This window comes from Acytostelium subglobosum (genome assembly GCF_000787575.1).
Source record: "Acytostelium subglobosum LB1 DNA, scaffold: scaffold2, whole genome shotgun sequence".
NCBI classification, from domain to species: domain Eukaryota; phylum Evosea; class Eumycetozoa; order Acytosteliales; family Acytosteliaceae; genus Acytostelium; species Acytostelium subglobosum.
Window position 1 is genome coordinate 520555 of NW_012236530.1, and position 26670 is coordinate 547224.

Below are 26670 nucleotides of genomic sequence, written 5' to 3' on the forward strand. Positions count from 1 at the left end.
AGACATCAATCACTTCATATTTGGTTGGCTCATCATTCATCATTCATCATCTTGGACCAGCCCAAGGGAATCAATGTACATACTCTGATGATTGATGAAGACTAGTCTCCCTCAAGATGGATGGTACACTCAATACATAGAGTTCATTCACATTGGCGCCAATTGGAATCGCCCTGCAACCATCCTCAAGTACGCGACATTATCAACAACCCTCATCTCAGTCCATTGACATGGCAACCTAACGACGACGACAAACATGTTATTGGAGTAAATAGAATGATACTTGTGGAGTTTACTTTGATGATTTGGACAGGAGATGTACAATCTTTTCCGATGCCTTTTGGATGGATGGATGCGGTGACGACGATACCAAGGTGGTCAGCGACTGTCTGAGATCGTAGGAGGCCAGATATGCAGTGTGGGCAGGGTTGGATGCCAGAACCAGTATGATCTTAATGGCTGTCATCTGTGGTGCAATGCGCACGTAGTCCTGCTGCAAGTACTCAAGTAGCAACGGGACCACATTGTTATCTCTTACAACAGTCTCTTGATTGGCATTGTTTGAAATGAGCATGGCAACTGCCTCCAAACCCAACATCTTCAACGTCTCAATATTAGAGTCCAACAATGATATGTACTTCTCCAACACTCTCTCGCGATGTGGTCCATTGTTGATCAAGTCCTGTGTGTATTCTATGTTTGTTTGATTGATTGATTGATTGAGTGAGTGAGATTGGAATGATTCCAGGATGGAATGCGTGATTGAATGAGCGATACATACTTGATGAGAGGACCCTGGAAAGAGATGAGGCGACACGGAGATCGAATCCATCATTCTTGGATTGGACAAACATGTCGACAAGCATGTCGGCTCCACCCATTTTGATGAACTCGTCCTGCGCCTCGGCAGAATCCAGCAGCATGGTGAGACACCAGACGATCTGCAAACGTATGAGCTCATTCTGTGAGGATAACTGGCGGATCATTATTGGTACTCCACCCTTGGCCACAATCTCCTGTATGTTCTCCTCTCTGTGGCACAAAGTCTGAAGTACCCTGATCGTTGCAAACTGTATGTTCTCCGACTTCTCCTGAGTCATGTGCAGTATAGTGTTGACTCCCATCACGTTCCTGAACTGGCTACAAAGCACACCTGAGGTTGGATGGGATGGGGAGTGAAGGAGGGTTAGTGATCACATGATTGATGGAATGATTCCAAATGGTGTGTGTAACACTTACGATCATTGATTAAACTGCCAATTGAACGAAGTGCAGATAGTTGGACATCCTCAAACTTGGTCGCGAGCAGTTGGAACACCAGTGAGAATACGCTGTGTTCGTAGAGGTATGGTAGATTGCCTTCACTCTTGCACAAGGCCTCAAGGGCAGAGCTTGCACGTGTCAGATTGGACAAGGTGGGCGATGATTGGAGGTCGCGGCAAAGGATGATGATCTTCTGAATCTTGTCACGCTTCTCGCTGTCGAGGCCTGAGGCGCCACTGCTGCCTACCTGTGTGCTGCTGGGTGTGTCTGAGAGCTTGGGAGACACGGCACCGGGAGACTCTGGCTTTTGGAAGCGCTGGAGTGTGTGCAGCGGCTGTCGCAGGACCTTGAGTATCGTCTGGAATGACGGTCTGGCGGCAGGATCGCTCGAGAGACATAGTCTGATCAGCTTGTCAATCGCAAATGGACAGTTTGGCAATGATGGACGCACGTACGATGTGTATCCATTGTTGATGCTACTCTTTAGCTCGCTGAGTTTGGTGTTGCGCGCAAACATCTCCCAGAGGAGCACACCAAAGCTGAACACATCGACCTTTGTATCATAGCCACCCTTGCCTCCAGCCAGTACATGGAACAATTCCGGTGCCATATAATGTGAGTGTAGCATCGTATTGTTGATTGGATTCATCAATTTCTTCCTGATTGTCTCATCCTTTAGTCCTGCCAGACCATAATCCTTGATGAATACCTTTAGATCAGAGTTGAGCTGTTATGGAATGGTTCCAGGGTTAGTATGATTGATTGAATGTGTTTGAATGAATGAATGATTGAATGACATACCACAACATTCTTTGAATGAAGACTCCTGTGGACAATGTTAAAGGAATGAAGGAATGCCATTGCAGAGGATATCTCCTCAGCCACACGAATGATGAATGATATCTCAGTCCTCTCGTCCACATTCTTAAGTACGATGTCCAAGCTGTTACCAGTGACATACTCTGAGAATGTGTTGAATGTCGTAGTCATCGATGCGCCAATCAATGGCAACACGTTAGGATGTTTGATTGATCTGTATTGTTTGATTGATTAAGTATAGAGTTAGTGTGAGTGGGATCATTCCATGTCGTTTCCAGGTACAACGGACACTTCAAATTTAAACTTACATTAATGTCTCAATCTCTGTGAACAGGAGTGGCGTGCACTGTGGCGTAATGAACGTCCAGGACTTGCCAACTATACGCTTCTCTTTGTGGATGCCAGCGCGAGCTGTCATGCCGTGGTTGCCATAGCCAATGACCTCCTTGTTGTTGATCTCTTGTTCGATGTGCCATGGTTTGTCATTGATTGATGCCGCCATTGAGTTGCCGCCGTTGGCTCCACTACCACCAGAGGGTCTGTAGTTCTCCTCGATGTCGCTGTCGCATAGGATCTTGTCGATGAGGTCGTCGTCAGCCTGCTGTTGCTTCTGCAAGTGCTGCAGGTGGCGCATGTCGTCGTGCGACAGTGTGTAGTGCTGCTGTGAGAGGTAGGGCTGCTTGGGGCGGTCCTTAGGCTGCTCGACAAACTTCAGACCCTGGTTGCTCTCCTTGAACGATGTGATCATCTCGTCGAGGAGATTGTCGGCTGTGCGCACGGCCGATGGAGACAGGGGGTATTCGGACAGCGTGGGGATTGGCGTTGGTGCCTTGGGCGATGCCATGGCAATGTCCACAGGGGCATTCAGCTTGGAGGCTGGGCGGACAGTTGCCGTGCCTGATGTGATATGTGGAATACCCGATCTCTTTGGAGACTCGGTGGTCGCTGAGCTGGAGGTGTCCATCATCAACTCGTTGCCGAAAGAGCTGATCATCTGGTCGAGGGTATCCGCGGCCGAAATCGCCTCCTTTGTGAGTGCGGTCCTGTCGCTTGATGATCTTCTCTGTTGCGATGAGCTCAATCCGCGCTGTGTTGGTGAGCTTGAGAGTGGTACCTCCTGTTGCTGTTGGGCGGAAGTTTGTTGCATTGTGGACAGTCTGTTTCCGGCCAGAGGAGGAGGCGCGGCGGCACCGCCCGGTGGCGCCATACTTGGCACACGCTTTCCCTGTTGGGAGTACTTCCAGTAGAAAGATTCGAGGTCCATCAGAGTGGACTCGAGGTCAAAGGTGGAGGTCAGACGCAGTAGCTTGATTCGCGAGTCTTGTACCTGCTGATCGGTCTGCGCTTCAGTGCTGGGCAGCGATAGGTCGTTGGCCGACATATCACTTAGTAATGTCTCCAGGTAATCAAAGTGATCGCTCGATATCTTTGACATCCTATTATTATTGGCACGTGACATCTTTGGTGATTGATTGTTCCTGCTTGGCGATGCATTTCCATTCGCGTTGGCGTTGGACTCTACATTGGCATTGGCCAAGGCGTTGGCGTTGGCCATTGCCGTGGCGGTGGAAGTTGTTGTCGCTGATTGATTTAAGAATGAGTTTGATGGTGAAGACTCTGGATGTCGCTGTTTATGGTCCACGATCATCTCCTCCAGGAGATCATCTAAGTAGTCGACTGTAACATTGAGATCATATGATTCGTTAGTCAGCTGATTTGATGGCTGGGCGATCACGTGATGGACATTGACATACCTCCTGACATGTTATCGAATTGATTGTTTGATTGAGTGATTGTACGAATGAATGATTGAGTGATTGTATGAATGAATAAGTAATAAAATGATGATGGTGATGTTGAACTGAACACTTGTTAGGGTGTGTGATTGATCAATCACTTGAGCGCGCTGAGTATAAGGGTGTGATGGGGTTGGGGTTGGTTGTAGTTGATGTTGTTGTTGGGGTGTAGGTTGTTGATGGCTTAAATCTAAGATATATCATTGGTTATGGGTCCTACATGGATTGATTGTTTTCAAGGATCAAAACACTGAGATCTCGATCAGTTTTTGGAGGGTAGCCAGACCATCCATTGGTGCCGACACTCATCAAAACAAACATAATATCTGGAACGATTGATTAACTTAATGAAGTTCAAGTTTATCACTTTATTGGTTTATCACTCCTGGGGCAGGACAAGTGCGAATACATCTAGTTGTTGATCAAATGTTGGTATTGTGATTGATTTGTTAAAGACGAATCCAAGCTTCTTGAGTAGGTTCTTGCTTGCTTGGTTCTCCAAGGCCACGTTGGCACCAACTCTGTGAACTTTCAATCTGGGACACTCTACTTCAATAGTGCGCTTGGCAGCTTCATATCCATAACCTTGTGATCGATAGTCACTGAGATATGCGAATCCAATATTGATGTCTTCCTCGTGTTCACCAGGTCGTCTCTTTATGAATCCACATATACCAATTGGTGTGTTGGTGGCCTTGATCACAACCTTGTACATCGCATAACCATTGTCATTATATGATTTGACCGGTCCACTGAGTATCCACTCTCTTGCCTTGTCCAGTGAGATCAAGTCGCGCTTACCAATGAACCTCAGACACAATGGATCATTGAACAAGTCCATTGAGAATTGTTCATCAAGTCCCTCCCTTAACAATGTGAATCCCAATCTCTCGCTCTCGTATAACATCGTTGGTGTAGTAGTAGTCTCTGTTGTCATTGTTATATTGTTATAAAGTAAATATATATGTACGTAAGTATGTATCTGTTTGGTTAGCAATTGTGATCACAATTGCAATAGACCTTCGTTGAGCCCCAAGACCAACCTGGACCCCCAAACCGACTTCTTCCCAAATTTGGACAAAACGAGTCCATGCTTGACGCGTTTGCTGTATGTTCATACCCATGTGCGTCATGGTCAAGATTGATTGAATCAAACAAAGTGTTATTGGCTCTGTTGCTGCTGCTGCTGCAAAAGAGAGAGAGAGGTAGATGTAGAATGAATGAAAGGGGTATTCCCAGAAGAGCGGTAGCAGGTTGCAGTGGCCGAGATAGAGCTTAGGGGAAAGGGAACTTGATGAGTCACGAGCGCGTCCAAGTTAATTTACATAGTTTGTTGTTGTTGTAATTGATGTAGTTGTAGTCTGGTAAAGTGTAGATTGATTGAGATGATTGATTGTTGTGTATTTGCTTTTAGAGCAATCACTCGCTCTACATTGCCAAACTCTCCTCAAGGGCTCTGTACTCTTCATCCTCTTCTGAGGCTCTTGGCTTGACTTTGGATGCGGCGGGGACTAAGGTATCGTCGGTCGCAATGATTGAGTGATTGGGTGAGTGAGTATTCATGACATAGCCTCAAGAGGAGGACGACTAAACTTACATGTAATTGGTGCTTCTTTGATGATTGGTTCTCTGGATGGTGGGGCCTTGACACTAAGCAGTTGGGCATCGAGTTCTTCTTGCTCGAGCTCGGCCAACTCGGCCAAGAGATCGTCCTCGTCCTCGACCTGTGTTCCAATGGGCTGACTGATGGCACGGGAGATCTCCTCGTGCACGTCCATCTGCTCCTGGATGTCATCAAAGATATCCTCAACCTTCTCGACGGTGAGATTATTCTGTAGGACCTTCAATTGCTGAGCTCCACTTCTCATCGAGTTGAGGATCTCCTCGTTCATCTTGGCGTTCTCCAATGCAAAGATCTGTGTGGACAGCGTATCGAATGTGCCCTGTAACTTATTAACCTCATTCTGATATATATTCCTTTGCTTCAAACACAATAGTGCCTCTACGTTTACATTAATTGATTGATTGATTGATTGAGTGTAAGTTATCGGTTGTTCTATTGACTCGAGTATGACAACAACACACGTACCTCTCTTCTTTTTCTTTGCTACAAACTGTTTGGCTTCGACCTCCTTGCTGTCGGCCTTTTGTTGAAGGAACTTCTTTCTCTTCTCCAACATCTCTATAGTGGTCCTCAGCTTGGCGATTGTCTCCTGCGTCTGAGCAGGGTTGGGCTTTGGCTTTCCAAACAACTTCATTCTTTACTTGTTATATGCTGCTGCTTGTTTGTTGCTTGCTGACTGGCTGCTGATTGATGATATGTGTTGTAGTTATATAAGTTATAAATATAAATATGTATATATATATATAAATAATGTATGTTACTGTTACAGATTGAGTTGTTATGCGATGATTCAATATAATGTTGATCTTGATCAATACTTAAACAATGAATTGTTGTTATGTATGTATGAGTATAGATATACAAATATAGATTGTTGTTGTTGTAGTAGTTAGTTAATGGATGAATGTGAGAATGAATGAGTGAATTGAAAGAATAAATGAAGGTTTGACATCACCACCAACCTCTGAGATTAAGTTTTTGAATGAATTTTGGACTTTTTCGATCTTGTCAACTCAAGACACAGACGTAGCGTGGAGGTTGTCTTGGCAACGAAGGGTAACGACAAAGATAGGATATGAATATGCGTCAATCGCCAACATCGTCTTCATCATGACAAAAATGAATAATAGTGTAATGTATTGTAACTTCATTTATGTTTATTTGTATCATTGTTATTGTTGTTGGTTTGTATCATCGGAATAATTGATTGCGGGGGCCTAATTGATTGGATGGGAGTTGGAGTTGGGAAGTTGGTAGGTAGAGGTAGGAATGCTAGAGAGTCTAGATCCACATGGGAGTCAGCATAAGGTCAATATCTTTCTTGATTTTGGCAATGGCTGCATCATTTTGGGATTTGTTGGTTCCTCTCTGGATGCATTTCTCCCTGTTGCGTTTGGAAGTCCTTAGCTTCTTCTTGAGCGACACGTATAGACGATGTGGCCAAGGATGGTCTTCAGGATTCAATCCACTGTCCTCTAAAGCTCGTGAACGGAGCTTACTGAGGAAGGAGCTGGAGATTCCCAGGACAAGGGCAGCATCTGTCTGTCTCATCTTTTGATGCTCCCTGGAGAGGTACTTGCCCTCACCCTTTGCCTTCTTTAAGGGAGGCGGGGAAGGTGGAGCAATCTCAGGGTAGCTATCACTCGAGAAACTATCAGAGGTGAGCTCGGACGAGTCTGAAGGAGCAGGGGAGGCGCAGGCATCAGGTAACTGGCTGTAGGTGCACAGTTGTTGCTGCAGGGGTGCCTGTTGTTCGACAACACCCTGAGATAGCAGGCTCGGATGACCAAGTTGGGCAAAGGGGTTGGCAGTGTAGATGGGGCAATCGGTCGACTGTGGAGTGTTATGTTGTTGTTGTGGCGGCGATGACAATAATGATGATGATTGTTGTTGGCGCATGAGATTATTAAAATACTCAAGCGGAATGGTGATGGTTGGTTGTACATGGGGCATCGACAACGAAGGATGTTGTTGCTCATAGCAAGGCAGGGGCGAAGTTGGCACCTGGTGTGACAGATGTGTCCACGGCGGTTGGCACATTTGTTGTGGCAGTTGATTCAAAAATGGCTGTTGAGGCTGTTGGAGCGGCGAAGCTAACAGTTGACTATGTTGATTAGTCAACGGTTGCGACAGTGGCGACAAGGGCGACAATGACGAAGGTTGAGTCATTTGCGACGACAAATGCGCCAATGGCTGTGGACACATCGGTGACACCAGTTGCGAATTAAGCTCCTGGGTTGATATGTGCGACGGCATCATTGGTTGTTGAGGCATTTGGGTCTGATGTTGAGGTATAAAGTTTATACCTGTCTCGGACTGAAACGGATAGTAGTTGGACAGGTACTGCTGTTGGGGCGGATCAGGAGTCTGAGGAGTCTGGGGAGTCTGGGGAGGCTGTTGAGGGGTATAGCAGGACTGCGGCGTCTCAGGCGGTTGATATGACACACTTTGTTCCTGATTGGTAACGGTGTGGTTCACTGGGTGCCAATCACCAGCAGTAGAGTAGAATTGGCTAACATCATCTCCAGCTTGGTATCCGTTGGAAAGGTACGGGTCGGTATGATCATCAACATGTAGGTGCAGGTTTGAGTTGACATCCTCTCCAACAACATGTTGTTGTGGATCAAACTCGTAGAAGTTGTTGTTGAAGATGTCTTCATCGGGGAACAGTTGTTGCTGCGTACTTTGTTGTTGGTATTGTTGTTGGTCGTACGATCCAACTGAGGACGAGGACAGAATAGGCAGCTGGGACATCATCTTAATTGGGTAGTGATGACGATGGGATGGGACAGGGACGTAGTATAGAAACTATTATTTATTATTATTATTATATGTTTGTGAAAGAATAAAGTTTGTGAAGAATCACGTGACTTTTGAATAGTGTTGGGTGATGTGAACGCACCCATTCCCAATGCGATACTTTACAAAAGAATTTAATTTGCCCTGGATAATGAGGAAAGGAATCACATCGGAACATCCAGTTGAGGGAGTTCATCGTGGATGAGTGCTGAGATAACTCAGGGTTGGGTTTCTGTTATGTGTTGTTGAGGTTGACCAATTAGTTTGTTATGGATCCTTGTGTGGCCTATTGATTGATCACATGAGTGTCTTGATCCACCAATCATCCCAAGCAGGACAACTACAACAGGTGGAACAATTAATAATATTAATCAATTATTCCATCTCTTGTGGTTGGTTGCCTGGGTTATGTGTGAATGATTGTTTGGACTTGGTTCGAATGAATGAATGAATGGATGAATGAATGATTGATTGATGTGAGCTGGGTATTGGATTGTGTTGATGGATGGGTTAAGATGAAGGGAACAGGACCGACCTACTCCCTCAAAAAGTCATCGCTGCAATCTGGTTGGAGCGCATTGACCTGACCAATTGAGGGAGTATTGTTGTTTGGAGCCTTTCCAGTAGGCTACCGTGTTGATGCGCGGATCATCACTGGTTCCAGCAATCTCAGTAGTTCCATCTCCAATTGCTCAATGTGGTCCAGGGCTTCCCTGGACGGTACATTGCCAGCTCTCATCATATTCATTCGGGCAACCTCAAGGTCTCTGCGAATAGCGAGCACCTTGCGTTGCGGCCATTGTCTGCCTGGGGCTGCCTCCTTGAAGCGTTTGCTTAAGGTGGTATGTGTCATCCCGAGGTGTGGGGCGGCTTCCTTTTGCACCATGGAGAGATACCTGGCATTTAGCTCGATATACTCCACGTTAACTTTGGGTGGATGCATGACAACCAGCCCAGTGTACGGTTGCACATTGTACACTGGTGTTGGGTGAGGGGCATACGGGATAACCTGTGCACCGTGGGTATACGGGGGCACCTGAGTCTCCATGCCATCAAAGCATTGTGTCTCGTGCACCACGTTGTTCAACCGCTCCGAGGGAGGACTGTAGAGGAGGTCCTGTGCCGTGGTCTCGGCATGGTGCAGAGGTAGTTGTTGTTGGTCAAATTGCACATGCTGATCCAAAGGCTGGTAGCCATTGGGGTAGGGCAATTGCTGAGGTGGGCCTTGATAGTAGTAGCCAGGTTGGGGCGTCTCAGCATTGGTCAACTCAAACACAGTCGGATCACAGACGGAGTCTTGGAAGCCCAGATCAAATGATTGATGGATGGGGCTTACAACAAGGGGTTGGTAGTCTATGATTGTTGTACAAGGTGAAGAATGTAAACATTCATGGTTCAGGAACTCTTGAGGGTCGTCGGAATCAGCCGAGGGTGCTGCGTCCTGTTGGTAGGTCAAAGATATGGTAGTCATCATGGACTGGGATGACTCGAAGGGGGCGCTGGAGCTGTTCATCAAAGGGGGCAGGCGGTAACACGTATGATCAGTGTTTGTTGTCAATGAACAATAATATGTTGTTGAGTTATTTATATATATATTTATATGTCTATACTAAAATGGCATAAAGCATAATGATGTAATGAAAGGATGGTTTGAGGATAGGATGGGATGGGTTGGACATAGTAGAAGTGATGGATCAGTTGTGGTGTGAGGTATTGATGTAGGCAGTTTGCTCATCACACACTCACACTAAACTCACCCATCACAATCAAAGTGACAGGTATTTAAATGAAATTTCAATCAAACTTCGTCCATTATTGTTGCCAGAGATTGAACTCTCTGAACTACAAGACAAAGAAAGAATAGGTGATCCCCGTTATCATGATATTATATGGACCACAACAATCAATCAATCCATCAACCAATAATACAAACCAAAGGCAACATACATTGTATATGATTGGCATAACTGTAAGGACAATGAGTGTCCAGGATCATACCAATTTTATTGGACGTCCAAAGTTGTTCTTGATCTAAATATATATATATATATAATTGTTCTAATGGGTCATGTACATCAATGTTTGAATAAAAGTGATTGATTGATTGAATGAATGAATTATTGAAGATGACCTTTAAAACGCACCTGCATCGATGAAGACCACCGATCTTGTTTGGTTGTGGCCGACCTCCTTGCTATTATCTTCGAATTTCAACTGGCTTTAATATTATTCGAAGCTTATTCCACAGATCCTCCAGTTGCACTACCAGTTTCTGCTTGCCCTCCAGAGTATCTGTTAGATGCCAGTTCTTGGATTTTGTGTTGAACCTCCTGATTATTGGCATTGCTTTGCGATGCGGCCATTTCTTATCCACAATCTCAGACCACCTCTTACTAAGATGTGAGCTCTTCATATTTAAAAAATCCCTGGCTGCTAACTCTTGAGGCATGGCCAACAACATTGGAGTTAGCACCACTCCATTGAGTGCTGCCATGGGGATATCAGGATAGAGCCGGGTGAGGTCCAATTCACCAGGGCCATTCTCTTGGCTGCAAAAGAATAGGTTGGACATTGATTGTTGTTGTTGTGGGAGAGACTGTTGGTTGGCTATTATAGGTAAGTTGGGAGGCATCATTGGTGGTGCCCACTCCGTACCCCAAGGATGGAGGGTCGACCCTAGGCCAAGTGGACTGTGGTCTTGGGAAGCCCAAGGTATAGGAGGGACTGATTGGTATCCCATTAATGATGTAGGTAGTGTTGAAATCGTAGATGTTGTTGTTGTTGTCGTGGTACTTGTTGTTGAGTTTGATGACTCTGTTAAGGGAGATATAGACTGATGTGAAGATGATGAAGTTGATATTTGAGATGATGAGTCATCATCATTAATATGAGTTATCCATGGTATGTTATCGTATTGTTGTGATGGAGACTGTGAATTAATATCTGCTGTACTATTGTTATTATTAATATTATTATTGTTGTTGTTGTTGTTGTTGTTGTTGTTGTTGATATTGTTGATGTTGTCCATTCATTCAATCATTCATTCATTTATCGATTATTAATTGTTTGATATTTAAATAGGTAGCGTCTATCACTAGTCTTGTCACTCTCTCTTCCTCTGTCTCTCTCTCTCTCTCACTCTGTCTCTGTCTCTGTTTGTCTCTATGTCTGATCATCTGGCACAAGAACTGCAATGACCTTCACCGACACTGTTGCGCCTTTTAGCAATCTCGTCTTGTTTCTACCTTCCCACGCTGACTCAGACAAGCTGGTGGAAAACTCATGGATAAATGAAGGCGATACACAAACGAATGGAATTGTGATGGAAAAGCCCAAGCAAGTCTGTCTTGTATGTGTGATTGATTGATTGATTGATTGATTGATTGATTGATTGATTGATTGTAGGTAGTGTAGTGTTAGTATGTGTCATGATTATTCATTTTATATATACACTACACAAGTTCATGATGTCATGTTCATTCACTCCAAGAGTGTGATTGAACGTATGTTTGATGAAAGCGAGTCGATTGTGATCATTTATTTGTTTTCCTCCATGATCTGAACCATTTTGATCCTTGTTTCTGTCTCCTTTGCTGTTCCAGAAGGTCTTGGATTGGATTGTGATAGGCATTGTTGTTTGAATTGACATTGTTGCTTCCATTAACATTGACATTGACATTGTTGTTAAAGTTGTTCAGTGGGTTGGTATTGTATCCATTGTTAAACGTCAGATGTTTGGGATCTGACACCAATGATTGTTGTTGCTGCTGTTGCTGTTGTTGTTGTAGTTGTTGTTGATGTTGTTGTTGTTGAAGTAGTTGTTGATGTTGATGTTGTTGTTGCAATGGAGTTTGATAATGATTGGTACCAAATGCAGTGGCAACAGAGCTTCCACCATTATATGAGTGAAGGAATGGGTTCTGGAATGAATCCATGCCATTGACCCTGAACTTGGGCTTCTTGGAGTAGGGCAGAATGTTGTGCTTGTGGCAGTACCACTTCACATAGGCAAACACTGACAGTCCACCAAGGAGTACACCGCCACTGACATAAAAGAATGAGAATGGTGCATGCTCGAATCCATTCATCAAGTTCATGCCAAAGAATCCAGTGACCATCGATCCCATTCCAGCCGACATTGTCACCAGACTCAATGTCAAGTTCATCCTCATCATCTTGTTTCTTGCACTGTATATATATCGATTGATTTGATTGATTGATTGATTGAGTGAGTGAGTGTCGCACTGCTATTGTTATCATATGAACATGTTGATCACATACGTATCCAATTGGAAGTTGACGAACTCCTCAGTTGAGGACAACGTCTCCTTAAGTTGACTGATCTCATTTGATATCTGCTCCAACTGTCTCATATAGTTCTCCAACAATATCTCCAACTCCTCATGCTGATTCCTCTTTCTCGTTCCACTATTCATCATGATCATTCATTGATTGACAAGATTGATTGGGTTAATCATCTGATGATGTAGGCTGGTCATCCATGTTTAACATACCCTGTAATGCTTCTAAATGAGAGATACATCAGCGCCATATCCTCATCTGACTCTAGCAGTCTGCTCAAAGCATCCATGATCTCCTTTGTTGTGACCTCGAATTGATTGAGTCTGTGATTGATTGATTGATGGAGTGATTGGTTAGCTGGTGGAACATGGCATGAAGGTAGTCCAGAGTGGAGACAACATACCCTTTCTTGTGGAACAACAATAGGTTCTCCAAGTTGTGCTCTGGATTCTCATTAAGACTCTCCAACTCTTTGGCGATTAATGTACATATTCTCTGATGTTCAGCCGTTAACTTTTTACACTGATGATGGCAATCGAGGAAGGAAGTCAGTCAACTGAATGATCGGATGAAGGTTCCAGTGTTGATCAATCACTTACAATAAATACAAGCATTGCTTCCAACACCTTGAACTCAAAGGGAAGTGTAAGCGTCTCTGTGAAGAATAGGTTCTGGTTACCAAGGTACTCGCGAAGTATTGGTACCAGGTCATTCCTGATCAATGGATTCTGTGGATCAAAGAAGATGATCTTGTCATGTTGTACAATCGCTCTAATATACTGTAGTTTGATTGATTGATTGATTGAGTGAGAGTGTCAGCTGCATGATCATCATCTTCTGATGGGTGCGCCACAAGGTATACCTACTCCAATGCTAACAATGAACACCTTGTCTCTTGCAAGGATGGCTGGCATCTGTGGAGGGAAGGAGGAGTCGATGGTTCGCAGGTCACGCGCTTGTAGCTTCATTTCGATTGAGAGGTTGTTCTTGAAGATGATCTGATCGATGAGGTTCCCGCTCAGGTCCACCTCGAGCACCTTGAAGGATCGCGCCTCAGAGTGATACTGTGTGGGCATGTCTCTGCTGACAATGTTCTCCTGATCGAATATCTTGGCCTTGATCTCTTTGGACATGGCCAGTGGTGATGCACGTGATCGCAGATGACGGCTGTCTTCGTAGGCCTTGCCTGGGCCCGATGAGCCTGGCACAACATTGTTAACGCCAAATAATGACGAAGATACAGGAGGTGACTTCAAATAGAATGAATGATCGGAAGATGGTGTCGACACACTTGTTGGTGTAGATGGCTTTGAGCTTGCCGATATCTGTGAGTTGGATGTATAGTCTGTGATGATACATGAAAGTTAGTGAGTGATTGATTGATTGATTGATTGACAACATTACATACTCTTGCATTGATAAACAAGTCGGTTACAGGTCATTGATGTGATGAGCCTGGTCGAGTGAAGCGTCGACATCGCTTGATACTGCAGCCTCGGCTGAGAAGATATATATCTAAGCATACTCATAATGGCTGTTGTTTGATGTTGTTATTGTTGTTGAACGAGTGTAAGCATATACCTGTTGCTGCTTGAGATCGATCGATTACAAATACCACTACTACTATTATTAACTAATCAACAAAACAATCAACCTACAATATTAATGTTACTATCTATCTGTTTGGTTGCAATGACGTAATGTTACTGTGATGATTGATTTCAGGTTTGCCCACTTAGTGTGCAACGAACCAGACGTTGGGAATCCACCATAATATAAGAATTAAATAAATTGGACATTTAACTTTATCTAACAGATATATATATATCATCAGAGTATATTATGACTCTCAAGATTGAATAAGAAATACTTCTTGGGTGTTTAAAAGAAAAAATCCACTTACTCCGCTCTAAAAGCATTGAATTTACTTTTTCCACCCATCCGCTCGATTAGCTCAGTCGGTAGAGCACGGTGCTAATAACGCCGCGGTCGCAGGTTCGATCCCTGCATCGAGCAAATCTTTTATCTTTTTTTTTGGACTTTTGGATTTTGGACCCGTTAAGGTGTCGAAGGAAATCGCGTCGTTGGACAAGGCCTCTCCAGCGAACTTGAAATGAGTTTCAGATCAATTTTGAAAATCACTCCATCAAATCACATATCTAAAACCTCTACTCTTTTTAATCACTATTGTATATATATATATATAATAATTTATTCCCTTGATTACTTTTTTTTAAGTCCTATCTGATTTACACAATTCAAAATGTAACTTTCAGAGTTTGTTTGAAGATAAAAATAAATATTATTTGAATAGACAAAAGGAAAAGATATGTTCAAAAGGATGAATTCAAACACACACACTAGTCCACACCCCCTACCACGAATACAAACACAAGCATTGTAGTTGTTGAACAACAACTCCTAACATCCAATATTTTAGTTTAGTCTCTTGTTTGTTTGCACTATTAAGGTACAAATAATATATTTGCACTTACTTCTACATATACAACCTTATAAAAGTAGTAATACATACTATTAAACGAGGACTGCCAACAATCGCAAACGACTAGCAAAGAAGACAAGTCCATTTAATATTCACATCCTCTTTCATTCATTCACCAAACATGTATGTTACAACAATCTCAAACAAAACAATAACATACACACATACTAATAATATAGCATTAAGTGACAACCATTCAAATACAAAAGATACAAACAAACAAACATGGCAACTGACAGCTTGGAATCAACCAAGTTGACGTACGAACAGGAGTCATACTTCAAACAACAGTTGCTAAAGTACTCGGTGTTGGAGGAAATGAAGGTGTACTTTAGCGATGCAGACTTTCTCAACGAGACATTGTTCCTGCGATTCCTGTTTGACCAGCTGACGACCATTCCTCTGCTGGCCAACAAGGAGTCGGCCAAACAGCGTTTCCGGCAGCTGATTCATACACTGCCACAGATCGTCATCCAGTCGCAGCTGGCCTCCAAGGCCGAGACCACGGACCAGTTCCGCAAGTTTGTCGTCAAGGTGTTTGACGTGGCCTTGCGTACGCCCCAAGAGAAGCTGCACGACAAGACGCTCAAGATCTTCATAGACCCATCGATTGAACAGGACAGGAAGGACCGCGCAAAGAACAGGCGTCGTGGCAAGATGAACAATCAGGACACACTTGACGACATTGAGGACGATAAGGTGATGGAGGATAGACAGAAGAATCAAAAGGACATTGAGCGCGATGAATCAATCACCAAGCTGCAGAAGAAGCTCACTGAGCTGACACAGATCATCATTATGAACGTCGAGAAGAAGAATCAGGAGGCCATGGGCAAGGAGGCTCACAACGGAATCTCATCGCTGTTCAACTTGATCCTCAAGACCAAGCACTTCAAGGATCTGCCGGGCGAGTTCTCGGAGTTCACCGACACTGTGATCAAGATCATGGCTCTGTGGATGGAGAGGGAGATGCGCGATCAAAAGCAGGTTCAAAAGGCCAAGCGTCTGTACATGATCACACCAGTCAAGGCCATCAGGGCGTCACTGGCAATCGCCAACCCAATCACCTTGTTGAAGGGATTCATTCTCCTGTTCTTGGCCAAGCCGTTTGGCGCCAGGAATCTCATTCAGACTATTGCCTCTGTCATGGTGGAGAGTGGCAAGACCGATCGCACACTGAGGAAGGCGCAAAAGACTGCCGAGACTGCGCTACAGACGCTGCCCAACAAGAACACACGCAAGCTCCTGCTGCAAAAGATGAAGGGCTTCGTCTCCAACATGCACCAGATATCGACGTATGATGGCGTACAGATCGCCTACTTCAAGGAGATCCCCGACGCCCTGTCCATCATGCAATACCAGTGGCCCTCGAGTCCGCCCATCGACTCGGACATCATTGCATCGCTCGAGGAGGACCACTTCAAGACACTGTTTGAGTACGTCAAGATGGAGAGGAGAAAGAAGGAGAAGAACGACTTTATCGAGATATTGGGCAACGACGAGATGATCGACATCATCAGAGAGTTGCTGCCCGTCCTGTACGAGCCGCTAGGCAAGCTCTTCTGCAAGGCCAACATTGGCTATCACTTTGAGAAGCTGGCCCATGTGCTCAAGAAGATCATCACTGTCGCCGAGACTGGCGAGCTACACGAGGACGACGATCAAGACCTCGAGTTGAAATCTACCGACTCGAGCACAGACGACGAGTTTGACGATCCTCCTCAATCAAGGTCGGCTGGTAACACTCCACCAATAGTATCTGCCAACTCTACAGACAACAACAATAGTATCAAGAAGAGCAATAGCAGCAGCAGCGGTGGATTGATGAAGTCACTCAGCTGGTTCAGACCATCCAACTTGTTTGGATCGGCCAAGTCGCAGCCTACCACTCCCGTGCAGCATCATTCAACACCAACAACGCCCAACACGCCAAGTGGCGAGCCACTCGAGTTGGAGGCCGACGACTTGAAGAAGAAGTTCAGGAAGGACAAGAAGGCAGCGATCTCGATGCAAGAGCGACTGGCGCTGTTTGAGGACGTCAACTTCCTGCTCATGGAGAAGATCTACGACATGGTGCACGACCTGGTACTATCCGACGCCAAGATGAACATTTTGAACGACGGCTCCATCCAGACGGGCATGCTGTCGCAATCTGTCAGCTGGCTGTTGGGTCTGCTGCAGTTCCTCAAGGACGAGGAGGTGGATGTCACCAGTCAGATCTTTGACCCCCTGTCGCCGTCGATGAAGGAGAAGGTGATCGATGAGCTCAACCTGATCGTTGAGTATCGCAAGTGGAGACTGGATCATTGTGACTATGACAAGGAGGAGAAGGAGAAGAAGGAGCAGGAGGAGAAGGACAAGGAACAGGACAAGGACAAGGACAAGGACAAAGATTCAAAGAAGAAGAAGAAGCAGCAAAAGGAGAAGGATGACAAGAAGACAAAGACTACCACAACAACCACTACCACGACTACGACTACATCTACGACGACGACGACCAAGACAGCAGACAAAGAAGGAGAGAATGGCGGTGAGAAAGAGAACGAAGAGAAGGAGGAGGTAGAGGAGGAACCAGGACCTCCAAAGCCCAAACCAGAGTACATACCACAGCTCATAGGACCATTCGTCGAGTTGATCAAGTCGAGGTTCCAGAGACTGGGCGACCCAAGCAAATACTCACTGACCAATCTCTCAAAGATCATTGTCAACCCCGAGGACATACCCGATGTCGTAGAGAGTAAACTGAACTCTGCAACATCTCCAACACCATCATCATTGTCAGACGACCACAACAACAACAACAACAATACGACACACAGTTGTCCGGCAACACCAATATCTACGACAACCACTACTAGTAGTAGTCAATAGGCTTGTATAGTATACATCTTAGTATAATATAATCTTTACAATACATGTATTATTCCTTTGAATTATCGATCTCTTATTCAATTCTATTCTTTGGTTCTGTTCTTGGTGGCACGCCTATGGTGACGACGATTGTGATGATGATGATTATGATTGATTGGGTGGGTGGGCAACATTGATGTCCAACTCGGAAACACCATGACCAATGACCTCTTCAAACAGATACTTCAAAAAAACAAAAAAACGATGTGTTTGTGTGTGTGTTGGATCATTGACATTCAAGTTAGACAATCCAAAGCCGACTACCCACAATGCATCATGACCTTGTCAAGGACACACACACACACAGTCAGATGTGCGTCAATGTTGGAAGTGTGTTAACGCGAGAAACGCTCATGTCTTTGTCTGGTGAGTGTGTGTGTTTGTTTGTTGGTGACCTAACACACACAAACGACGAACCTTCAGGCCTTCTATCTGGATAGTCTCCCCTACCCTTGGTTTGTTTTTATTCAACAATAACAACAACCAGTTGGTTGGCTTGAATGAATCGATGGATGGACACCTACTCATGAGAGTGAGTGCACTCATACATGACACCTTGCAACACCCATCCCATGCATGAATGCATGCACTCATACAACATGCTTGTTGTTAATGACCAGTCAAATACATCTTGTTCTTCTTGAAAGCCCTCACTCTATCTTTCTTTACTTACTCATTCATTCATTCATTCACTTGTTCGTTATTATTCATTCATTCAACCAACAACAACTACTATCTTTGTTCATTAATAATAATAACTTTATCTTAGTAACAGTAATAATAATATATATTGGGAACTACAACAGACACAATTGCTCAGAAATTTGGCATTCAATCTCGAGGACGGACTTAGACCTCGACTTGCCCGACCCATCATATAGGCCATCAACCAATCAATCAATCTGAATCCCAATCAATCACACACAAACACACACCCAATCATTGTATCTATATAATAATACATCAATCAATCAATAATGGAATCAATGGAGACAGACTACAAGACTTTGTATTCCAGTCTAAAGAGGAAATACAATATGATCAATGAGGAGAAGGATCAAGCTCAACTGATGCTTGAACATGCCAAGAGGCAGATCAAGAAGTTGGCCAAAGAGAAGAGGTATGTGGTAGTTGATGCTTTGGGAAATGGACCGCGCACACACTCACACTCACACACTCGATCATTCAATCAATCAATCAATCGATCGATTAGCTTCTTGTTGGACCGACTGATCAAGTTTGAAGAGGTATCTTCCGACTCTGAGGGAGAGAGTGAAATTGTAACGCCAATGAAGCAGCAACAGCAACACAAGTCACTCCCAGCACTGGCGCCATCATCAGCGTCGCCCATAATAGAGATGAAGGACCAGGTGGTCCGGGAAAGAGAAAGGGAAAGAGACAGAGGTGATCGTGACAACAGATCCAGGAATGATACTGGTAGAAGTAGTGATAGAGTACAACAGAGTGGTGATGGTGGCAGTAGTAGCAGTAGAGGTAGTGACCGTGCCAATGACAGAGGAAGTGGAAAGGATAGAGATATGATCAGGGAAAAGGATAGACAACAAGCTAAAGTGGAGCTGAAACAACAACAACAGCAACAACAACCATCACAACAAAGAGAAAAGAGAGAGAAAGAGAGGAGAGAGGTACCATCATCATCAAGTGATTATTATGCCAAGGCGGCCGAGGAGGAGAGATCTTCAAGCGGTGGCAAGAAGTCGAATGGCAGACTGGGCGGACAGATGCATGCCAATCCACCCGAGAAAAAGGATGGCAAGTCCTCCTCCGCTGGACACGACTCGAAAGACCACCAGCTGCCGATTGACAAATACTCGGCCCAGGCCCTTCCAGACCTGAGGGACAGGGATGTCAATAGAGGAGCAGTCGCACCTGCGCCCATTGTAGAGAAAGAGATCGAGGAGTCGTCCCCAATGGTTGCCGCCGCTGTAGCCACCAATGGAGGCACACCCAAGCTCGAGGCTCAGGACGGCTTCTGCATGGCGTTTGGCAAGGATCGTCATTGCAAGAGCAAGGCATTGGCAAACTGTAGATATTGCTGGCATCATGCGCCACTGGACCCCAACTCTGGCTACGTCTGGTGTCTTTTCGTCTCTGCCAACAAGAAGAAGTGTAACATACCGGTGCAGAAGTCCAAGGGCCAGTCCTTCTGTGCCTACCATCAGAACCAAGGTGGAAGCAAGCCCAATGGATCCGAGGGTGGCCTCAGTGCCACCGATGGCAGCGATCCAGATTCGGACGTGCCCGAGAAGAAGAAGAAGAAGCAAAAAAATAGCGACAAGTCCGACAAGAAGGACAAGGACAGATCATCAAAGAAGGATAAGCATAGTACACATGACAAGACACCATCCTCCAGTGAGAAACGCGACAAGAACAGGGACAAGGACAGACAGTCCAAGCACGAGAGCAAGTCTAGCAGCAATGGCACCTCACCAGACAAGCCATCTACAAGAGACAGTGGACTGACACACCATGCCATGTTGTCCGAGCCTTCATCCCCAGACGTATTCCATCTGCAAGCACAGCAGGATGCATTCGCCAAGACATCGCTTCCGCCAATCCTGCCATCACTCAAGTCACTGTCACCATCGCCCTCGTTCAGTCCCAAGATGGCCTCACCATTCCCGTCTGGTTCGAGTGCCAGGGGTGAGGGCATGCCACTGCACAAGCTCATGTTGGAGCAGGACAGCGAGGTAGACATTGAAGGCATGAGTAGTCCTGGCGACAGGGCACCAATCAACGAGAAGATCGCTGTCTATGACAGCTCGCCATACTCTGACGACAGGATGCCGGCCATGAACTGAGCTGAGTGTGTCCAATGCTCGTCCAACCATATATAATGAATATAGATATAGATATAGATATATATACAACAACTACACGTTTGTCGAATGGCAACAACAGCCAGCCATGGTCAAGTGATTGTCCAAGGCTTTATAAATAAAGTTATTGATCGCCACACCTCTATCTCTTGCAGCTACAGCTCGCCACACTCTGTAATGATAACATCCAACTTGGGCTTGCTTGTCTGTGGATTGATTGCGACACTCTCAATCGTTCTGACGATCTTCATGCCATCGATCACCTGTCCAAATACAACATTCTTGCCATCGAGCCAGTCTGCTGTTGCACATGATATGAAGAACTGACATCCATTACTATTAGGCTCTCCACTATTGACCATTGACAATGTACCTGGTCCAGTATGTTTCAGCTTGAAGTTCTCATCTGGGAATCGCTCTCCATAAATCGAGGTTCTACCTGATCCATCATTCTACAAGATTGATTGAATGAGGTATAAGTATGATTGATTGATTGATTGCAACAATAACAATGATGATGATGAGTCAAGCATCATCTTACCTTTACAAAGTCTCCACCCTGTATCATAAAGTCCTTGCTAACCTTGTGAAAGCTACATCCCTTGTATCCAATCGGTTGACCCGACTTCCTATATTCGCCTGTACAGAATTGTCTGTGAATGAATAGTGTTGAGGTCAGTGACTGACACTAGTCTTTGCTGCTGTAGTGTCCAAGTCAGTAGTGATCACTTACCTAAAGTTCTCAGCTGTACGAGGTACAACATCTGCGTAGAGCTCTATCTTGATGCGACCAATCGGTTGACCTCCAATCGATATATCAAAGAATACAATAGGATTGACTATATTCGTTGCTGAACCTGTGTTGCTTGTATCTGTCATCCTTTGGTAATATGTCTATGTTGTATTATGTATGTTTGAGTTCAAATGTATAATGACAAACGAGACACTTTATTCTTTGAAGGGTCTGGATTGACAACTTTTCGCGAACAGCAACATCTTTGAACATCATTGTTGAGTGACCAGGATCAATGATATATTGATAATGTGTGTAATATAGTGTTTGGAATAATTCCAAGTTGGTATCCAACTCATAGTAATACAATGATGAATAAATGGTATATAAATTATGGTGTTTACTTTGTCAATATTTCAGCACCATCATCTGTCACTAGTACAGTATGTTCGAATTGAGCTGCCCATCCTCCATTCTTTGATGTTATTGTCCATTCATCATCCCACATCTTCCACTCTGTATAAGGTTGTGTACCCTCCACAAGTATAGGTTCTGATTGGAAATAAATAAAAGTTAGTATCCATCTCCATCAATCCAATCCAATCCTATGATGGAGTGAACTTACCAATTGTAAATATCATATCCTTCTGAATGACATAGTCCAACTCATTGACGCATTGGAAGATGAATGGTGGTGCGTGGAACTCTTTGCCAATACCATGCGCTACAAACTCAATTGGTATACTGTATGAATGTTTGTGTGCCACGGCCCTGGGAATGAATGATTGAGTGGAGAGGTTGATGATGTTCATGTCAGTCAATGTTTGGATGGATTGATTGATGATGCACAACATACTGAATCGATTGTCCAATGTCACTGAACGGTTTGCCAGGTTTGACAGCATTGATTCCAGCCTCCAAGGCCATTTTTGTGACTTCAAGCAGTTTGGAAGCAGCCTTGTCGATCTGTCCAACGGTGAATGTGGCCGAAGTATCGCCATGATAACCTTTGTAGAATACGGTGACGTCGATGTTGATGATGTCTCCATCAGCCAATGGCCGACTGTCCGGTATGCCATGACACAGCACTTCGTTCACTGACGTGCATATTGACTTGGGGAAGTTCTTGTAGCCCAGTGGTGATGGATATGCGCCGCGACGAACGATCTCTGCAAACACCTGACGGTCGATCTCATCCGTAGTGACGCCAACGCGCACTAACTGGCCGGCATACTGCAGGATGTCGCGTGCCAGATGGCACGACTGACGCATCGCGGCAATGTCCTCGGCGGTGTTGATTGGAATGTCATCGTCCATTGCAAACTCCTTGATCTCCTGGCCCATTGCATAGTATGGCTTGGGTATGTGGTCGGGCACGTCGTAGCGTGGCGAAACAACACCAGGGGCGATCAAATTGTTCAAACTCCTGTTCAACTTTTGCTCCATTGATCTTCGTTCGCGTCTATTCATTGGCTTTGACTGTGCCAACTTTGGTGCTGCTGCTGCATTGTCTGTTGTTGTTGATTTGACATCTTTGTTGTTGTTGTTGTTGTTGTTTGATGCGTATGTTCGAGTGATCACATTGATATCTTTGTTATTGTTGAATGTGACATTTTGGTTGTGATGATGACCAACAAGCAGCAATGAAGTTGATGATAACGATGACCAACTATAGTTGCTAAAGTAACGAGGTGTAGTAGTAGTAGTGGTATTGAGAACTGTTTGAATGAGTCTCTTATTGACTATTGGTCTAATGATTCTATCCATTGTATGTTTGTCTCTTTTGGTAGATCTTACACTCAAAGTCTTCGTTCGTGGGCAAAAGATAAAACTTGTGACATCTTTGGAAATTGTTTGGGGATTTACATTAATGGTGGTTCAACTTTGAACACTCCACCAAATCATGTGGTGTAGGTAGACTGACCATCCAGGAATATTACAGAGTAATATATATTTATATAATTTTTTATTCCATCAATCTATCATGTCGAGATTACCAACTACACTCAATTAAATAATTAATTGTTTAAAATTGTTGTTTGTGGACATCCATTCTTATATATAACTTTTTTATTATTATTATTATTATTTGGATTGTTACAATTGATGATGGTGTGTATTTAAGAATATATATATTATTATTATTATAATTATTATTATGATTGAGGAGAGGGAGGATTGGGGATTTAAGCTTATGATGATGTTACTGGTTGTTGTTGTGGATTGCTCTCATTTCTAAGACGATCCAAAAGGTTCTTGGTGATCTCCAGTCTCTTCTCGGTTGTTTGCTTCTCGCGGGCCAACTCGTCAAACTGCACCTTCAACGCAGAGTAGCTGTGTTGGGACTCTTGCAACTCCTTGTCCTTGTTGTCGATGTTTGCCTTCTGCTGGTCCAGCTGCTGGCTGATGACCTGGCTGCGCGCCTTCTCCTCGTCCAGACGGTCCTGGAGCTCCTGGATCTCGTTCGACTTTGCATTGCCGTTTAGTTTTACATTGTTCTCGTCGTTGTGATGCTGATGCTGATGCTGCAACTCCTCGATCCTCTTCTCAAGGTCACGAATCTGTTGCTGTTGTTTCTCGTTGGTCTGTCCGTGCTGGGCCTCCAGCTGGCAGATCGACTCCTCCTTGCCGGTGAGCGCCGACTTGATCCTCTCGACCTCGTCCATCAGCTCACTCTTGGCGGCAGAGGCGGCCTGCTCCAATGTGTTGCGCAGCTGATCCAACACGCTGCTGTGTTCGTTCTTGATAGAGTCGACGTGGGAGCAGTGCTCTGACTCCTTCGACTTGATGTGGTCGTCCTTGGCGGCCAGCTGGGCACGAAGATCAGCGACCAACTGCTCAGTCTGCTGGCTGTTGCTGCCACTCTCTGCGTGTGCTCTGTTCAATTGCTCGTCCTTTGCTGCGAGTTGATTCTTTAGTTCGTTGTGCTGTGTGTTCAAGTGGTCCAGCTCGCTCTGTTTCTGCGAGACGGTTTGCTTCAAGTCGGTGATCTGTCCGTTGACCGTAGTGTTGTCGGCGTTCAATCTCTCCACTTGGCTCTTCAAGTCGGTTATTTGGTCGTTGACGCTCGAGCCATGAGACTTGATCTCATTCAGCTCGGTGTCCTTAGCGCTCAGTTGTGCCTTCAAGTCGGTGATCTGATCGTTGACGCTGGAGCCCTGAGACTTGAGCTCATTCAACTCGGTGTCCTTGGCGCTCAGTTGTGTCTTCAAGTCGGTGATTTGGTCGTTAACGGTGGAGCCCTCAGTCTTGAGTCCGTTGATCTCGGTGTCCTTGGCGCTCAACTGTGCCTTGAGATCGGTGATCTGGTCGTTGACGCTGGAGCCCTGAGCCTTGAGTCCGCTCAGCTCGGTGTCCTTGGCGCTTAGTTGTGTCTTCAAGTCGGTGATCTGATCGTTGACGGTGGTGTTCTCGGCGGACAACTTCTCAATCTCGGCGGTCTTGGCATCGAGCTGCTGCTTGACCTCCTCAATGGACTTGTGCAGCTGCTGCTCGTTGACGCGCAGCTTCTCGAGCTCGGCAGATGTGTGACCGCTCTCGACGACCGACTGCTTCAGCTGCGTCAGCTGGCTGGTCAGATCGGCGACGAGTGCCTTCTCCTTCTCCAAAGCATCCTGGCGTCCAGTCTTGAGCTCCTCAAGTTGATCACGGAGCTTCTCGATCTGGAAGTTCTTCTCGGCGACCTCGTGCGAGGCCATCTTGTCGTCGAGCTGCTCCTGTGCCTCGACCTCCTTGAGCTTGAGCAACAGGTCGTTGATCTGGGCGTCCTTGGACTTGTTGTCGCTTTGCAACGCGAGGATGTTGTCGCTGAACGACGTTCCCTGGCGCAGGAAGATGTCTTTCTCGTTCTGGAGCTTGATGATCTCCTCTTCGAGTGCGGGCAGCTTGGCGCTCAGCTCGGCGATCTCCTTCTTGAGGGCCTCCTCACGGACGGGGTCGCGCTGTGCAATGTTGGCGGCGTAGTTATACTGTTGCAGGGTGTTGTCAACGGATGCGGCGGCGGGCTGGCCACTTTGCACCTGCTGCTCCAGCTGCTTAATCCTCTCGGCGAGGCGGGCCTCGGCGGCCTCCTTGGCCACGCGCAACTTTACAAGCTGGTCGGCCTGCATATCGATCTTGAGCTTATTCTCATCGCGCTCTCTCTCGAGGTCGGCCTCAGCCTGGCTCAGACGCTGCTTGGCGCTGGCCAACTTCTCAAAGATGCTCGACTGTGACTTGACCTCCTGCCAGCCAGACGAAAAGTCAACCTTCTCCTCAACGTGCTTCTTTGGCTGTGTGGCGACGGCTACTGGGGCGGGCTTCTGAGCTGGCTTGGTGGTTGTGGCGGGCTTCTTTACTGGGATATCCATGGCCACTGGCTGTGACTGCTCGACCTTCTTGGCTGGCTGTTGTTGTTGTTGTGGTGCTGTGGTAGTTGTGGTAGTTGTGGTGGTTGTGGTTGCTGGAGTGGACTTCTTGTTGTCCTTCTTGGTGGCAGCTGGGGCTGGGGCAGTCTTGGCCTCAACCTTTGCTGGCTGCTCAACCTTCTTGGCTGGCTGCTGCTGCTCGACCTTCTTAGCTGGTTGTTGCTGCTGCTCAACCTTCTTGGCTGGCTGTTGTTGTGTTGTTGATGCTGCTGGGGTGGTGGTGGTGGCAGCTGGCTTGGCAACTGGTGCCGGCTGTTGTGGCTGAGTAGTCTGAGTCTGAGTCTGAGTCTGAGCAGCCTGTGGCTTGGCAACAGTGGCTGAGACCTTGGTCTTGTTAACAGACTTCTTATTGTTGGCAGCCGATTGCAGCTGAGCATTCTTCTTGTTCTGTAGTGCCTGCTGCTGTTGCTGCTGCTGTGTGAGCTGTGGTTGCACCTTTGTCGAGGCCTTCTGCAAGGCACCCTTATAAGTGATGTCTGGCTTAATTATGAAGAAGTAATAGAGGAATCCCAATGGGATTGCGACCAATAATAAATAAAAGAAGTAATTGAACATCGTATTATTATTATTATTCTATTTCTATCGATATCCTAAATGTATTTATGATATGAATGGAACCAATGTATTAGATCGCTGAAAAACTACTTTACATGATCAATCAATCAATCAATCAAT

General features: G+C 45.4%; 11 protein-coding genes across 11 annotated transcripts; 2 read left to right on the forward strand and 9 right to left on the reverse strand.

Annotated features, from left to right (window-relative positions):
• Positions 1-292: 292 nt before the first annotated feature.
• SAMD00019534_009810 (hypothetical protein) lies at positions 293-3846 on the reverse strand (the record flags this gene model as incomplete). The annotated part of the gene is made up of 6 exons (XM_012902948.1): positions 293-693; positions 782-1153; positions 1240-1990; positions 2065-2296; positions 2391-3759; positions 3837-3846. The coding sequence occupies 6 exons, from the start codon at positions 3844-3846 to the stop codon at positions 293-295; spliced, it is 3135 nt and encodes a 1044-aa protein (XP_012758402.1).
• Positions 3847-4257: 411 nt separating this feature from the next.
• SAMD00019534_009820 (hypothetical protein) lies at positions 4258-4815 on the reverse strand (the record flags this gene model as incomplete). Its single annotated transcript, XM_012902949.1, has 1 exon — positions 4258-4815. One exon carries the CDS (start codon positions 4813-4815, stop codon positions 4258-4260), a length of 558 nt encoding a protein of 185 aa, XP_012758403.1.
• Positions 4816-5306: 491 nt separating this feature from the next.
• On the reverse strand, positions 5307-6136 carry SAMD00019534_009830 (hypothetical protein; the record flags this gene model as incomplete). Its single annotated transcript, XM_012902950.1, has 3 exons — positions 5307-5389; positions 5476-5880; positions 5968-6136. 3 exons carry the CDS (start codon positions 6134-6136, stop codon positions 5307-5309), a joined length of 657 nt encoding a protein of 218 aa, XP_012758404.1.
• A 647-nt stretch (positions 6137-6783) lies between these two features.
• On the reverse strand, positions 6784-8256 carry SAMD00019534_009840 (hypothetical protein; the record flags this gene model as incomplete). Its single annotated transcript, XM_012902951.1, has 1 exon — positions 6784-8256. The coding sequence occupies one exon, from the start codon at positions 8254-8256 to the stop codon at positions 6784-6786; it is 1473 nt and encodes a 490-aa protein (XP_012758405.1).
• Positions 8257-8929: 673 nt separating this feature from the next.
• On the reverse strand, positions 8930-9814 carry SAMD00019534_009850 (hypothetical protein; the record flags this gene model as incomplete). The annotated part of the gene is made up of 1 exon (XM_012902952.1): positions 8930-9814. The coding sequence occupies one exon, from the start codon at positions 9812-9814 to the stop codon at positions 8930-8932; it is 885 nt and encodes a 294-aa protein (XP_012758406.1).
• Positions 9815-11834: 2020 nt separating this feature from the next.
• SAMD00019534_009860 (hypothetical protein) lies at positions 11835-14081 on the reverse strand (the record flags this gene model as incomplete). Its single annotated transcript, XM_012902953.1, has 7 exons — positions 11835-12489; positions 12583-12729; positions 12816-12926; positions 13007-13125; positions 13203-13382; positions 13470-13948; positions 14012-14081. The coding sequence occupies 7 exons, from the start codon at positions 14079-14081 to the stop codon at positions 11835-11837; spliced, it is 1761 nt and encodes a 586-aa protein (XP_012758407.1).
• Positions 14082-15331: 1250 nt separating this feature from the next.
• On the forward strand, positions 15332-17977 carry SAMD00019534_009870 (hypothetical protein; the record flags this gene model as incomplete). The annotated part of the gene is made up of 1 exon (XM_012902954.1): positions 15332-17977. One exon carries the CDS (start codon positions 15332-15334, stop codon positions 17975-17977), a length of 2646 nt encoding a protein of 881 aa, XP_012758408.1.
• Positions 17978-18993: 1016 nt separating this feature from the next.
• SAMD00019534_009880 (hypothetical protein) lies at positions 18994-20838 on the forward strand (the record flags this gene model as incomplete). Its single annotated transcript, XM_012902955.1, has 2 exons — positions 18994-19136; positions 19230-20838. 2 exons carry the CDS (start codon positions 18994-18996, stop codon positions 20836-20838), a joined length of 1752 nt encoding a protein of 583 aa, XP_012758409.1.
• Positions 20839-21011: 173 nt separating this feature from the next.
• On the reverse strand, positions 21012-21735 carry SAMD00019534_009890 (hypothetical protein; the record flags this gene model as incomplete). The annotated part of the gene is made up of 3 exons (XM_012902956.1): positions 21012-21308; positions 21398-21509; positions 21590-21735. 3 exons carry the CDS (start codon positions 21733-21735, stop codon positions 21012-21014), a joined length of 555 nt encoding a protein of 184 aa, XP_012758410.1.
• A 254-nt stretch (positions 21736-21989) lies between these two features.
• On the reverse strand, positions 21990-23356 carry SAMD00019534_009900 (hypothetical protein; the record flags this gene model as incomplete). The annotated part of the gene is made up of 3 exons (XM_012902957.1): positions 21990-22141; positions 22215-22360; positions 22446-23356. 3 exons carry the CDS (start codon positions 23354-23356, stop codon positions 21990-21992), a joined length of 1209 nt encoding a protein of 402 aa, XP_012758411.1.
• A 425-nt stretch (positions 23357-23781) lies between these two features.
• SAMD00019534_009910 (hypothetical protein) lies at positions 23782-26550 on the reverse strand (the record flags this gene model as incomplete). Its single annotated transcript, XM_012902958.1, has 1 exon — positions 23782-26550. One exon carries the CDS (start codon positions 26548-26550, stop codon positions 23782-23784), a length of 2769 nt encoding a protein of 922 aa, XP_012758412.1.
• Between the last annotated feature and the right edge of the window lie 120 nt (positions 26551-26670).